We start from the raw sequence: 12,775 nt of genomic DNA on the forward strand, positions 1-12,775 counted from the left end.
TTAAGCAGCCAATGAGGTCTTGCTGACACTTTTGGACTCGAGCAGCTAAAGTCTGCCTAAATACCGTTTTATACATCTAGGCTTTCTTTAAATTTGACTTAATTGTTTTAGTTCTGACTGCCTCCCTGTAAGCAAGAAAAATTCTTTTTAGAGGATCCAGTCTGGTTTTAATTTTTATTGATAAATTACATTAACCTAATATAGTCAGACTCTTTGCGCTCATGGAAAGAATTGAGGTAACAATATATGCAGTATCTATCTAGACAGGATAGCATGTTAATATATTACTATTCTGTCCATACAATACAGCTTTCATTCATGCCCATCAATGAGCACAATTGTTCTATATAACACAATATGTACAGTTTTCTTTATCTCAAAGTCTATCTCAGCCTCCTGCTAAAGTAAAGAATGAATGCCTATTTGCCTGTAAAATAATAACAATAATCATCATCATAAAAGGAAGACATGCCCTTAGTGCTCTGCCCCATATATAATCCCCTATCAGTATGCAAATGAACAGTTTGTAAAAGGCATATCAATCAACTAATTGTTCATTGTTTTCAGCAGCACGGTTTCTCCTATGATCTTACGGAGGTGTTTCAGGCAGAGCTCTGGCTGAATTGACAGTGAAGCTATCCTGAATGACAGCAGTTATAGCAGACCTCCCACCTTGGAGTCTGTTTGTGTCTCCAAACACTTACCAGTTTTCCTGTAGCACTTTGACCTCCTTCATTCAACCACAATCCAGGTACCATTGCAGAGAAATAAGGTCCCCAAACACCAGGCACAAAAATTGGTGTTTCACTGACCTGGAAGAGCAAAAAGAAAGCTCTAGTGAATCAAACTACCTCTCAAAGTAGGTACTTCACAACTAATGTTTGGCAGCTATCAGAGTCCAATACTGAAATGATTCCTGCTCCTCCACTGGAGTTACCAACAAGAGTGGAGATGTTTAGATAGAGATTTATTCTAAGGAGAATGTGGAGAAATATGTCCCCCATTTGCATTGTTTTTAGATGAGATGACACAGCTGCAGCTACTGACTGCACAACTGCCCCCACTGATTCCCATTTACAGAACAGCTGGGTCTGGCCATGCAGAAAGTAAGAAATTTCAGGAACAGGAACTGTATTTTACAGGGAGCAAGAAACTGCCCTGTTTTGCCAGAAAAACACCTTACTTAGAATGAACAGTTGGATACAACACTCTGCTTGACTATCATCAGAAAATACAGCCAATGTAATTGGGAACCAGTGTTTACAGACCACTCATTCTGTACGTCTTCAGAGTTAAGAATCGAGGGGGAATCCTGCTGACAGAGGACAGCAAGGTCCCCCGAGATCTGCCATCAACTCCCAAGGCTTGCAGTGGAACCCCAAGCTCCAGTGCTCTCACAGCGCTGTCAGGAGCGTTAGGTGCCTTGGGTAGAAGCTGCAAGCCTGGGCTTGTGTTAGCCAACAGGAAACATTTGCCTGGGTAAACATTAGATTCTGCCCCTTACTTACGCTTAGCTTTACACAAACCTCTCCTTCCTTCACACCTGTGAACCCTTTCATCAAGGCAGATATCTAAGCACTACCATCCAAAAACTGCACAGGGCTGTATTCTACCGCTTGCATACAAATCTAACACTCACATATACAGTGATATCCTGCTCCTATGCAATATTTTAGTGGTTAGACCACTCAGGATGTGGGAGACACTGGTTCATTTCCTTTCTCTGCTTCAGAAGATGTAAATTACCAGTTGTTAAGGGTGGAGGGCATTTTTCTGCCTCTTATAAAGCTGTTCCACTTTCAATAGACTAGGTAGACTTTCTAGACTTCCTTTCTAGTCGAGAAAGAAAGCGTAAGGAGGTATGCTATCTAGTCTAGCAAGTAAGGCACAGCACGTGGCGGGGAATGGGGCAGTGGAACTTGGGTCCTAGTACTTGCTGCAAAGACTAGTTATGTATTCTGCACTGGTTGCACACATTAATAATTCTTGCAGCAGGGCTGGAGAAGACAGGTCATCCACTCCCCCGGCAGGCTACTTGTCTTCTCTTTGAATCATGATTCATGTTCTCTCTTCCAGGACCAACAGAGGTATATACATTCTAGGTATATGCAGCCATGATTTCACTGGGAAAAGAGGATGGCAGTGCAGTCCTACACCATCACATGATGCATGAATGCACTTCCCACTAGTCCATGTTAATGGGAAGTCTAAATCTGCAACTGTTGTTCTCTAGAAGGTGGGAAGTGCTCCAAGAGGAGGAAAAATTAGAATTCCCTAACAAAATAAGCATGTATGTTTGCAATGCTGGAACAGCAAAAAAGAAAGGTCTTAGTCAATGGGACAACGCTTTTTTGTATTTGGAACTTGCTCTTCCATTAGCAAAATTCTAGGATGCTTGAGGTTTGCTATTGATTTCAATAAGGCCCGGACTTCACGTCAAAATAGTTTTGAGGAGGAGTAATTAAAAATTCAGGCCTGTTCCTGTTAAACTGGATGCACATTCTCCCTATATTTAAACAGGCCAAACTTTAAAGACAGTTTTTGCTAGCAACTAGGGAATATGCTCCAAGATGCAGTTTACTGGCGTTTGTGTATCACACATGTTTAGTAAATACACCAGCAGGGAGGTTGCTGCACAAACAATAGTCTGCTCAAGCCATAAACTTACATTACAGCTGATTCTTGTCATGAAGTTAAGTAGGAAAACAAAACAACAAAAACTGGTTTCTCAAAATACAACACTACAGTGTTAAGCAATCCTGATTTCTCTTAGGTACGCATCTAACAAATACGAGAATCTTGCTCAGTTCTCTGCTCTCAGCTCTAATGCGCTGACTTACTTTTGCAAAAGATGTATGCGTGCACATGTGCCTGTGTGTCTGCGTAAGATTTTGGCTGGCTAAACCCATTAAAGAGCAAGAATAGCTGCACTGAATTTAAAAAGGCATTTATGACTCCAAGTGGACGAAGCTACGTCAAAAACATTGCAGAGACATTTGGTTTTGTTTTGTTTTCTCTTAAAACTACAAATTAATACAGCTTTGAGTTTTCAACACCTCTATGGGGCAAGCCTTCTTTTACAATTTCAATAACAAAATGAAGTGCAACAGAAAGCAAATCCTAAAATAACCTGATTTTTAGACCAATTCCACATCACTGACCTTACTGAGAACACAGCGTAAGGTCAAAATTCCTAGTTAGTGTCTGCTCTGAACTAGTGATGGAAGCGTGCTGAGAACCCAAGCGTCCCATCTCATTCCCATCCTATAGCTGTGGACACAAGGCGTGTCTCTACAGGTGGGAAGGAACAGTTAGGGCAGAAGGGGCCTGGGTTTTGAAGTCTCATCTCGAAATATTTTTGATGCAGCAAACTTTGCAGTATTCTGTACTCTATGGTGACTTCTGAATGAAGAATCTAGCTACACTAGATGTATCAAGCTTAAAATCCAACTGCTGTGTAGTCTGAAGAAACCAATTAGTCTAAGGATATTAAAGGCACAAAGATGCTTTGTGAACACACAGGAAGTTCTAAACATCGAGAAGGTCAATATAGTTTAAAAAAGAGATAAAAATATCTTTCTTCTGTCATTAGTCCACAACTTACCAAATTGTCCCATATGTCTGATAACACTCAAAGGTTTAGATTGATTAAAAGACCAAACTCTCCCTGGAGCCGGTACTTCTGGCCTAGTATTTTGGACAACCACAGGAATTTGCCAGGACAGGATATTTCCGTGCTGGCTCTTCTCAAATTACACTGAGACTTTCCAATCATCTTACTACTGAAGTACCGTTTGTACGCATTCCAGCAAACTTTCAACACATAAACAGAGCAACGAGGGAGCTGCGTATCGCCACACTGATGAATATAGCCAGTGGGGTATTAGGTTATCATTTTTTTCTGCTGTGGGAATTTTTAACTGGAATAAAGAACGTTGGATATCATGCTGGGCTTTATTGGTACTACATATGGCATCATCAGACTTCCTGTTTCCTCCTTCCACTTGAAGAGTTTAATTCACATTTTGCAGACTCTGGGTTTTGATGCACATGGAAAGTGAGAAAATTGGGAAATAACACACTCCCCCAAACAGACACAGAATCTTTGAGAAGCAACAGGGTGAACATTCTTCCGTAGATATATGCATAAGAAATAGCAAATGGTTTCCATTTCCCCTCCTTGAACTAATTTGGATGATGCTTAAGTTTTTCAAGCCATGCAGCAGCTGGCATTTGTATTTTCATAATAAAAAGTCCAAATTCTGTTTGAGTATACATACCACCCAATCCCACTAAAACACATGACTAGACATAAGCGTAAGGTTGGAGAAATAGGGCAAAGTTTGCCATAGAACCCAGAAGATAAGCACAATTTGCCAGACTCAGAGCTATTTTTGTTACACTAATACCACGTCCTTTTCATAGCTTTCTATTGCCTTCAGACATTCTTATGATGATATAGGAGGATCAATGTGGTGTCATTATTTTTTTTTCCTTTAATGAGCTTAAGAAAATCCTTAATCTTTTTAGTAGAAAAACAACATCTGTTTTAGATTTATGGGCAACTGATTTTTATTTTTAAAGCAAATAAGAGATGTCATCCTTCTCTGAAAGTTAAAATATGTATTCAAAGGGAGCCTCACATTTTCTGCCTTCTATTTAACTTAAATTCATCCTGTGACACACTCCTATTGTGAGGCATATTAACGTTTATTATTTTTTACATATAGTGAAACTGAAACACAGAGAGGATATCCGCTGCTAGACGTTAGAATGACCTCTGCACAACAATTACTGCAGCAGGAATTTGAAGACGGGAGATGAAAAGAATCTGAACCTATTCACACTTTAAGTCATAAGCAGCATCTATAAATGTCAGTTGAACATATTCACACGGAGACTATTGCCCTCATCTGTGATGATGCTTACTTACGGAAGTAGTATACTCAGACAAGCAATTCCACCTCACAGTTGTTCTATCTATGGACGGGGAAGAATTCTTTTGTGTAGGAAAATGTCACCTTTCCATGTCTCTCCAACACACACATTCCTACTTGCTCAGCCCATCATTTCAGATGAGATGAGCATTAAGCAGTTCCAAGATTCCTGCTCATTTGAACGGAAAAAAAGAATTCAACACCTTCTGAAAGGGAGAAAAAGGAGAAAAAAGTTCTATCTGGGAGGATTTAACCTCAGTGTGTGCTTCATAAAAGATCATACTAATATGTAAGATATGTAAACATTATAGAGCAATCAGAAACAAATGAAATGATGAATTCAGTTTAACAATATTCAGCTGTGGTGCAACTGCCAGAAGGCACTTTTTGTTATGAATAGATCATTTGGATGAGTTACAGACCAGATTTCAACCCTGGCGTGTGCTAAGAAAATCAATGTCAAACTATCTAAGATCAGAAGGTATCAGCAGCACATCTGGCAGCCCACAGAAATGAAAAATGTCTTTAAAATATATAATGCTATATAGAACTAGGCTAAAGTATGAAAGGACCTGCTTAAATGGCACTAATATGAGCTCTGTAATGTATTTAACTTAGTTTAGCCATTCCCACTTGCCTCTCCCTCTAAAACAAAAACAGGCAAAAAAATCCACCTCTATTGTAGACGACTATGTGGAAAAAAGCACTACTTACCGCTTATAGGCTCATGTAAGTGAATCAAAGGAGTCAGTGCCCTTAATCTAAACTAAGTTCAGCTTTCAGGACTGTCATTTAGTACAAAGAGCAGAACAGAACACAGAACTTCACAGATGAGAATCACCTAGGCATACAGCCATCCCATAAAATGAGCAAGTCGCAATGTGAGATTTATTTTACTTAGCTTTGTTTTGCTAGACTAGCCATAATCATCAGGCACATGCTTGTGTTTCCTCCTCAGTTTTATGTAAATGTTACGGTAATCAGAGACAAGATAAAATAAAACAGGCCACACTGGTGAGAGCAGTTTTATGGAAGCATGAGTTTCAGCAGAATTTTCTTCCTTAGTTGACACCATCTGTTGCTGGTGGAGGCTTACACAAATTCCTTATAATAACACTGTTGGAGAATTTGGCTATTACCTGAAAAGTAAATCTTTATATTAACAGGGTATACTGCTGTATATCCATCTTCTTCCATTTTTATTTCTGCTTCCTAATATTGGGCCTCTGATATCTGGCAGCATTCTAGTATCACTATCAGATTCTGTTTACTTGCGGTATGCAATAGAGAAAGAAAATAAAATTTCAGTAGAACTATTCTTAACTTACAATCACTTACATGAAAGCCAAATTAAGCCTTCATTCTACTGTCACAACTTTTTTAGAGTAACCATTTGCTAATGAGAAGCTAGGTCAGAAAACCTGTTTGAAAATCACCTCACTTATCAGCTTCTATAGCCAGAAATTCAGAATAACAGCTGCTTTTGTTAGGCTAAGGCAGGTATGAAAAAAAGATGTAAGATATTAATGCAGAGTAGGGAAAGAAACAAGGAAAAGCACTGTATCAGTCACCAACTAATAAATGCTCTTTACAGTTCTGGACTTTGATCACTGACAAGTCAAATACTTTCATTAACTTCTCTGCTGACTTTTAACTTTCAATCTTTCTGACTGACTGTGGATTGAGAATACTGACATTCATTCAATTCAGGGGTTTTACATTGATGCATAAAATCCTGTATTAAGAAAACTGTATAATTTTGCTTCTGCTGACAGATGGGTCTTATATAGCTATTTGACCACAACTCTCTGACAAAGAATGAAAGAGATTCATAAAAAAAGGAGAGAATTCAAAGGAAACCCCAAGAATGTTTCATTTCTAGGTTTCTGGTTCAAACTTAGGTCATATTAATAGCTACTGAATGTGTGATTTAATAACAGCACTTTCTGGTGGCATATATATTAACTGGGTGGAGTTGGAGCATGCAATTGTATTTTCAGTGAACTGATGCCTACTCTAAAATTGCCATCCTGGCATTATTTCTCAAGAACTAAATGGGTTTAAAACCAAACTTCCCCATAACTCTGGAGGCAATTCTCTAGGTTGAGACTATGGTGAGTAGAGTCAACTTGTTAAAATATTATTAGCAGTAATTACGTATTAAACATGCAACAGCATTCAAGCTTTAACCTGATGTAAAATATATTTAAGAAAATAAGGTCGTGGGACACAAGAAATGTACTTCAGAACACAAAGGAAATTAAAATTTATTAATATTCCAATTCCTATAGGTCATATACCACCAGTAATTTATTTGATTATATTTTAAGCTTATGTCCCCTGGCCATCATCGGTTTGCTATGTAGCTGCATAGCTTGTGGTGGCAAGTCACATAGCTCTCTTCCATGTGACAGGCTGGCATCCCGTGGGCCATCCACAGTGACAGAGTTGCTCTGCAATGATATTAAGACTAGGCCACAAAAATTTTTGCACAGAGCTAACTTTATCCCACTGGAAGCATGGAAGTTACTTGAGCGACAACAACATAGATACAGAACAGGGACTTCAGGATTCTGCCTGAACACATCTGTCCACAGATGATTTTGGTAATCTGTTTACATGCAGTTGAAGAATTCTGGCTTATGTGATGAAATCATTTTCATAAATGCCTTGCTGAACATAGGCTCCATCATTAGTTGCCAACGCTATGTCACAGGTTTACCAAACCCAGAGACCTGGAAAGTTACTAAACCTTAGAGACTCCCATTTGGTTATGGGAATGGCAACAGAATGAATCAAAGCAAAACAAAATTGTCCAACTATGTCTATCGAGGTTGTGCAACCAAAAAAAATATTCAAAGACATCAGGCAATATTTTTGCAGTATAAGATGCTGCAAGGTAAGATTTCTGTGGAGCCAGGCAAGGTTGAAAGAGACAGAGAGAAAGGCAGATATCATCCAAACCAGAAAAAATCATGGAAGAGAATCAAAGGGTTCTGGGCATTGCCCAGAGCGTAAACTTACGGCCAGAGAGTGGCCTGTAGTGGGCAAGTTGAAGCAGAAACACGTATTCAGTATTATTGTTTTGCCCAAGCTGGTTTCTTTTGTGTTGGCTGTAGTAAAGACATGTTTTTATGTCACCCGGGTCCCCTCACTGCCTTTAGTACCATGCGAGGTAAGTGTAAAGGACGACTGCCTGCAGGAGTGGAGCTCTGGCAGAGGCGTATGTGCCTATTTAGCTCGCAGGGCCTGAGGTAATTGGCCCGAGGGGTCTCAGAGGAGAGTTCATGCCCAGAAAATGTAATTGAGAGGCCGAGGGAGAAGGCAATGATACTGCTTATTTACACACCACAATAACATTAAGAACACAGGTCCAGCACATTTCAGTCCAGCAGCTCAGCAAGTGCAGTAGACCCACAAAAGACATGTATGACAATATTAAAATAAACAACTTTTTGATTTTGCTGCTTATTCTGCACTTGGTAATATCACAAACTTTTATGACAAAAAGCAAACCAATCACAACCACAGTAACACCCTGAAGTAAAAATTACTGGAATTAGAAACATACAGATAGTATGCATCAAAATGCAGACTGGGATCTGAAATCTCTGACGATGAATTGGAGCTAGTATTCCAGTTCAATCCCTGCTTTAGTTATTTTCCAGACAAAACTTTCAGTACAACCTAAAAGTAGGAGACACAGACGAATTCTTAGGGACTACTGTTAGCTATTATTCCAAATAGTAACCCTTACGAGAGGGGCAGCAAAATGTGAATGACATGCATGCAGAACTATTTCTAATTTTCTAAATTTTCCATAAAACATTAACTGGTCTGCAAACTACAGACCAAACAAGGTATGTGATTAATGCCCAGTAAAGAAACCACACTCGCAGGGCAACTTGATTGCCTCATCTCTGAAAATATTTCAGGTGAGTTATGCAATGGGACTATATACTGCACAACCTGGCTTTATATCTTACAAAATTTAATTAGAGAAAAACTGGACTGAGATTATTAAACATTTCCACTGTGAGATTTTTTTTATTAAAGGCTAAATAAGGAAAGGTATTTGAAAATTTTTTAAATCTTATGATTTTTAATGAAAGAATATGATGAATCACAATACTTTTAGTTATTCAACCTGTACTTGATATTTAAGTGTATAAAGAGAAATTCATCTGGACCGGTGCTTTCCAGCCTTGGGAGCCAAAGCCTCAACTTGTACAAACCAGCATATTAACCATCAGCTTCCATGGAGATCTGTTGATTTATACTGTCTGAAGATCTGGGCTAACACTTGTATTTAGACACTTAAATAAATACTCCGATTATGAAAAAAGCCAAAGACTCCCATTTCCCATTGATTTCTGGCTTAGAAACTTAGAACATGAAGCCAGCTGTTTAGGTATCCAAATGTGGAATTGGGCACCTACCCGTAGGAAGTATGTTGGCCCTAGTTTTTTAGTGTCTATAATTAAGAGTGGTAGCAAATGTCCATACAGGTGAGAGACACCTCTTCAAACGAGATACTTAGATACAGAGAAGGAAATCTGCTTGCTTCCGCATGTTCATGTTCTTCATTTTCTAAAAGTAGGGAACAAGAGAGTTCTTGAAGACAGTTCCTGCAGTCAGCACTTTGTCTTTAAGAACATCACACTAGCTCCTTAGGCACGCTTCAAAAACTGAGAACTGGACATGACTTTACTAGGCATGCTCCTCATTCAAGGGGATGACCACATACTCAAACATTTACTGCTTTAAAAATAATCCACCAGCAGAAACTATAAGACAGTGTTTAGGGTTTCCCCCCTCACCCAGAGGATCCTGGTTATTAAAACACTTAAACACATCAATTAAAATGTTGCTTAAAACTGACAACAACAACAAAATCAAATTTAGCAAAAAAACCCCCTGTTTTACTCAGCTATATTTTATTTTACCTTTTAAAATGCAATAGATCAGGCCCTTGCCAAGAGCAAGGAATGCAAGAGGTCACAGGCTGCACTTTCATAAGCAGCTTTTCTGGAGGTCTGCCACCAGAAGCCAGTTTGAAGTTGCATTTCTGAGAAAACCTTCTGACAATGGATGCTATGGGGCTTAACTAACTCACTGTACTCCTTAACAGGGCAACAGACCCCTCTACAAGGCAGCCCGTTTTTAGACAGCGGCCAGGGCCAGCCTCTTCATCTGAGCTGACTATGGGTATTTTATGCCTTTTTTTTCAATACGCTGCATCAGTTTTCAGCCAATGGTATGTATGGTATTAGTATGTCTTAGGGTACAGCCACATGAATAAATTATTATGGGCAAAACTAGGAGGTCAGTTGCCCGGCAAAACCACCTCTACTCATCATCTTTCTGTGGTGTATCATGTGACAGATCCCAGGGACCTTGCACATTCCACAGGAAACCAGGACCAGGAGCGCTACTGCAGAGTTGCTGACATCGTGCAAATACAGACTATAGATTACTCAGTTAATTTCTTCATCTGCCTGTACTCTTATTACTTGATCATACAACAGGATTTTAATTTTTTTTTTTCTTTTAATACTAATCTTATGAAAGAAGCTTGCAATGATATCAGCCTCCAAGTATTAACCAGCAAAGCCAGACAACTGAGATTTGTTTTAAAAAGAATAGTATTTTTCGCATTATGAAATTCTGCCATTTTCCTGAGGGGAAAATACAGTACCTACCTCTCCTACTGTAAACTTTTGACTTCGTCTCTTTGCACTCAAAACTCCATATTTAAAAGCAGAATATAAAAACAGGAAAAAATGAAAATTATATTGGAAGCAAAATGTCCTTCATTTTCTTTGCCTTACTATTATCTATTTAAAAATGGTGAAATGTTAATAATATATCACTTCTCTGCCAAAAAATGTATTTTTATAAATCTCCTTTTCAGCCCGGAAAAGATATTAGCAAAATGAGAGACAGAGATAGACAGAGAGAGAGAACAAAATTTCAAGCGTGATTTTGTCAAATAGGATGAGTATATATTTCATTTTCACTATATATTGCCTACCTCATCAGAGCCAGGAAACTCAACTGTAACAAAGTCAAGTTGTTAGGGCTGCATTAAACCTTCCCGATTAATTTTCTCCTCACGACAGAACAAAACCAGAGTGGGTGCTCCAGTTCAGAAATGATACTGAAATCCAAACAATGTACGATACTTAGCCATCAAACTCTCACAAGGCTACCAGCAATGTCCTTGTAGCTCCTTCCCATTCAAACAAATCTTCTCCTAGCTGTACATATGGAGCCTGTCCCTCCATGTACTTTTTGATAAAAGGATAAGAGAGAGCCTACAACCTATATTCTCATTATCTCTCTCTATGCCATAATAAAGGAGTTGTGAGGCGGATTAGAGATAACACAAACACATGATCCATGACCTACTGTTTAAAAGCAGATGATACACCATGGAAAACAAGTGCAAGGAAGTGTTAGGAGATGCAATGCATCTCTCAGCCACCTCATCTTATCTTTACCCAAGAGCGTTGTGGCCACAGAAGCTGAGAGGGCCACATCTGAACGTGTTCTTCAAGTCCTGTTTCAACTGTTTCCTGAAATTTGCCTGCTGTTTGCAAAGGATGGGAGCTGTAATAGGACATGCGTGTTTGGAAGTAACAGCACAAGCTAGAAGAGGAGCATGGCTTAATGGTATCTGTATCAGGAGCATTAAGTAATGATGCTACAATGTTACCTGTAGCCACTTTGTGAGACAAGCAATTAGAGAGGAGAAAAATAAAATCAGTGTTCTGGAATAGACACAAACTTCTCAACTTTCTATGAGATCCACAGAGAGCTGGCAGATTTCTGTCAGCCATCTCCTCACAGTTGAGTGATGACTTTACAGACCCACTATGAGCAGCAGACTCTCATATTTGCATTCATGTGGGTAATCCACCCATGAAGCACTAAAAAACTCCGAGTCATATATATGAATCAGGGTCACTAACCTCACATGTGATGGAAGAGAATGGCAGCTTGGGGTTAGGTAGCTCTACCATCTTGGAAGTTGGATCCTGAGACTCCTGTCATAAAGAGGCAAGTCCTGAACACTGTTCAGGTAAAACTGAAACCAATGAACAGAAAATCTGAGCAATAAAATCTACCCTTCGAATTGAGCAACAAGCAAAAAGACCAAGATGGTAGAATAGTACTCCTGAGACCAATGGGCTGGGGAGGCTGCTTGTGATCCAACAGATGGTCTTCTAAAAAGATATCACAAACTAAAAGGTGTTAGGGGGGTAGATGTACTTGTTTTCCTTGTAGAAGAATGATGCTGTTTTCTTTGTAGAAAGAAGAGTTTTATGAGGAACTGTCAGATGGTTGAGACACTGGACCCAAGAACTGAGAACCGTCCCCAGAGAGGGGCTGGAGCAAGAGGATCAAACAGCTTCTGTATCAGTACAAGGTGAGGCCAGGAGGGTCTACAGAGTAGTTTCAGATTAGCAGTTAGGTCATTCAGTCATATATGAGATAGGTCTCCAGGAGATCACAATGGGAGCAGAGAGAAGTCTAAGCACAGCATCTGCCTCTAGAACTGTCCCTCGGTTTGCCCTCCCCAGACACAGAAAAACAATAGTGGTGTCCTCCACAGAAAATTTGCACCCCTGTAAGTTTTTATTCCTTGGGTGTGAGGTTAACCTCCCTGTAAACCTGTGTTTATTCCAGGAAGCAAACTTGGAACTAAGCCTGGGACAACTTGAGAGTTTCAGCTCTGGAAGAAGTTAAATAAGAATGAATTCATGGGTAATCATTCCAGACTCATTCAGTGTTCACCATTTCCATCTGCCTAAATCAGAGATGCAAGAACTTCA

General features: G+C 39.4%; 1 protein-coding gene across 8 annotated transcripts in view; it reads right to left on the bottom strand.

Moving 5' to 3' along the window:
- Nucleotides 1-12,775, bottom strand: part of FGGY (FGGY carbohydrate kinase domain containing) — a 145,805-nt gene that overhangs the window by 46,480 nt on the left and 86,550 nt on the right. For all 8 annotated transcript variants that reach the window (XM_076340061.1, XM_076340055.1, XM_076340056.1 and 5 more), the window contains one exon: nt 705-812. In XM_076340061.1, the coding sequence (XP_076196176.1) occupies nt 705-812 (108 nt within the window). The remainder of the gene's footprint in view (nt 1-704; nt 813-12,775) is intronic.

This window comes from Aptenodytes patagonicus, chromosome 5 (genome assembly GCF_965638725.1).
Source record: "Aptenodytes patagonicus chromosome 5, bAptPat1.pri.cur, whole genome shotgun sequence".
Taxonomy (NCBI): Eukaryota; Metazoa; Chordata; class Aves; order Sphenisciformes; family Spheniscidae; genus Aptenodytes; species Aptenodytes patagonicus.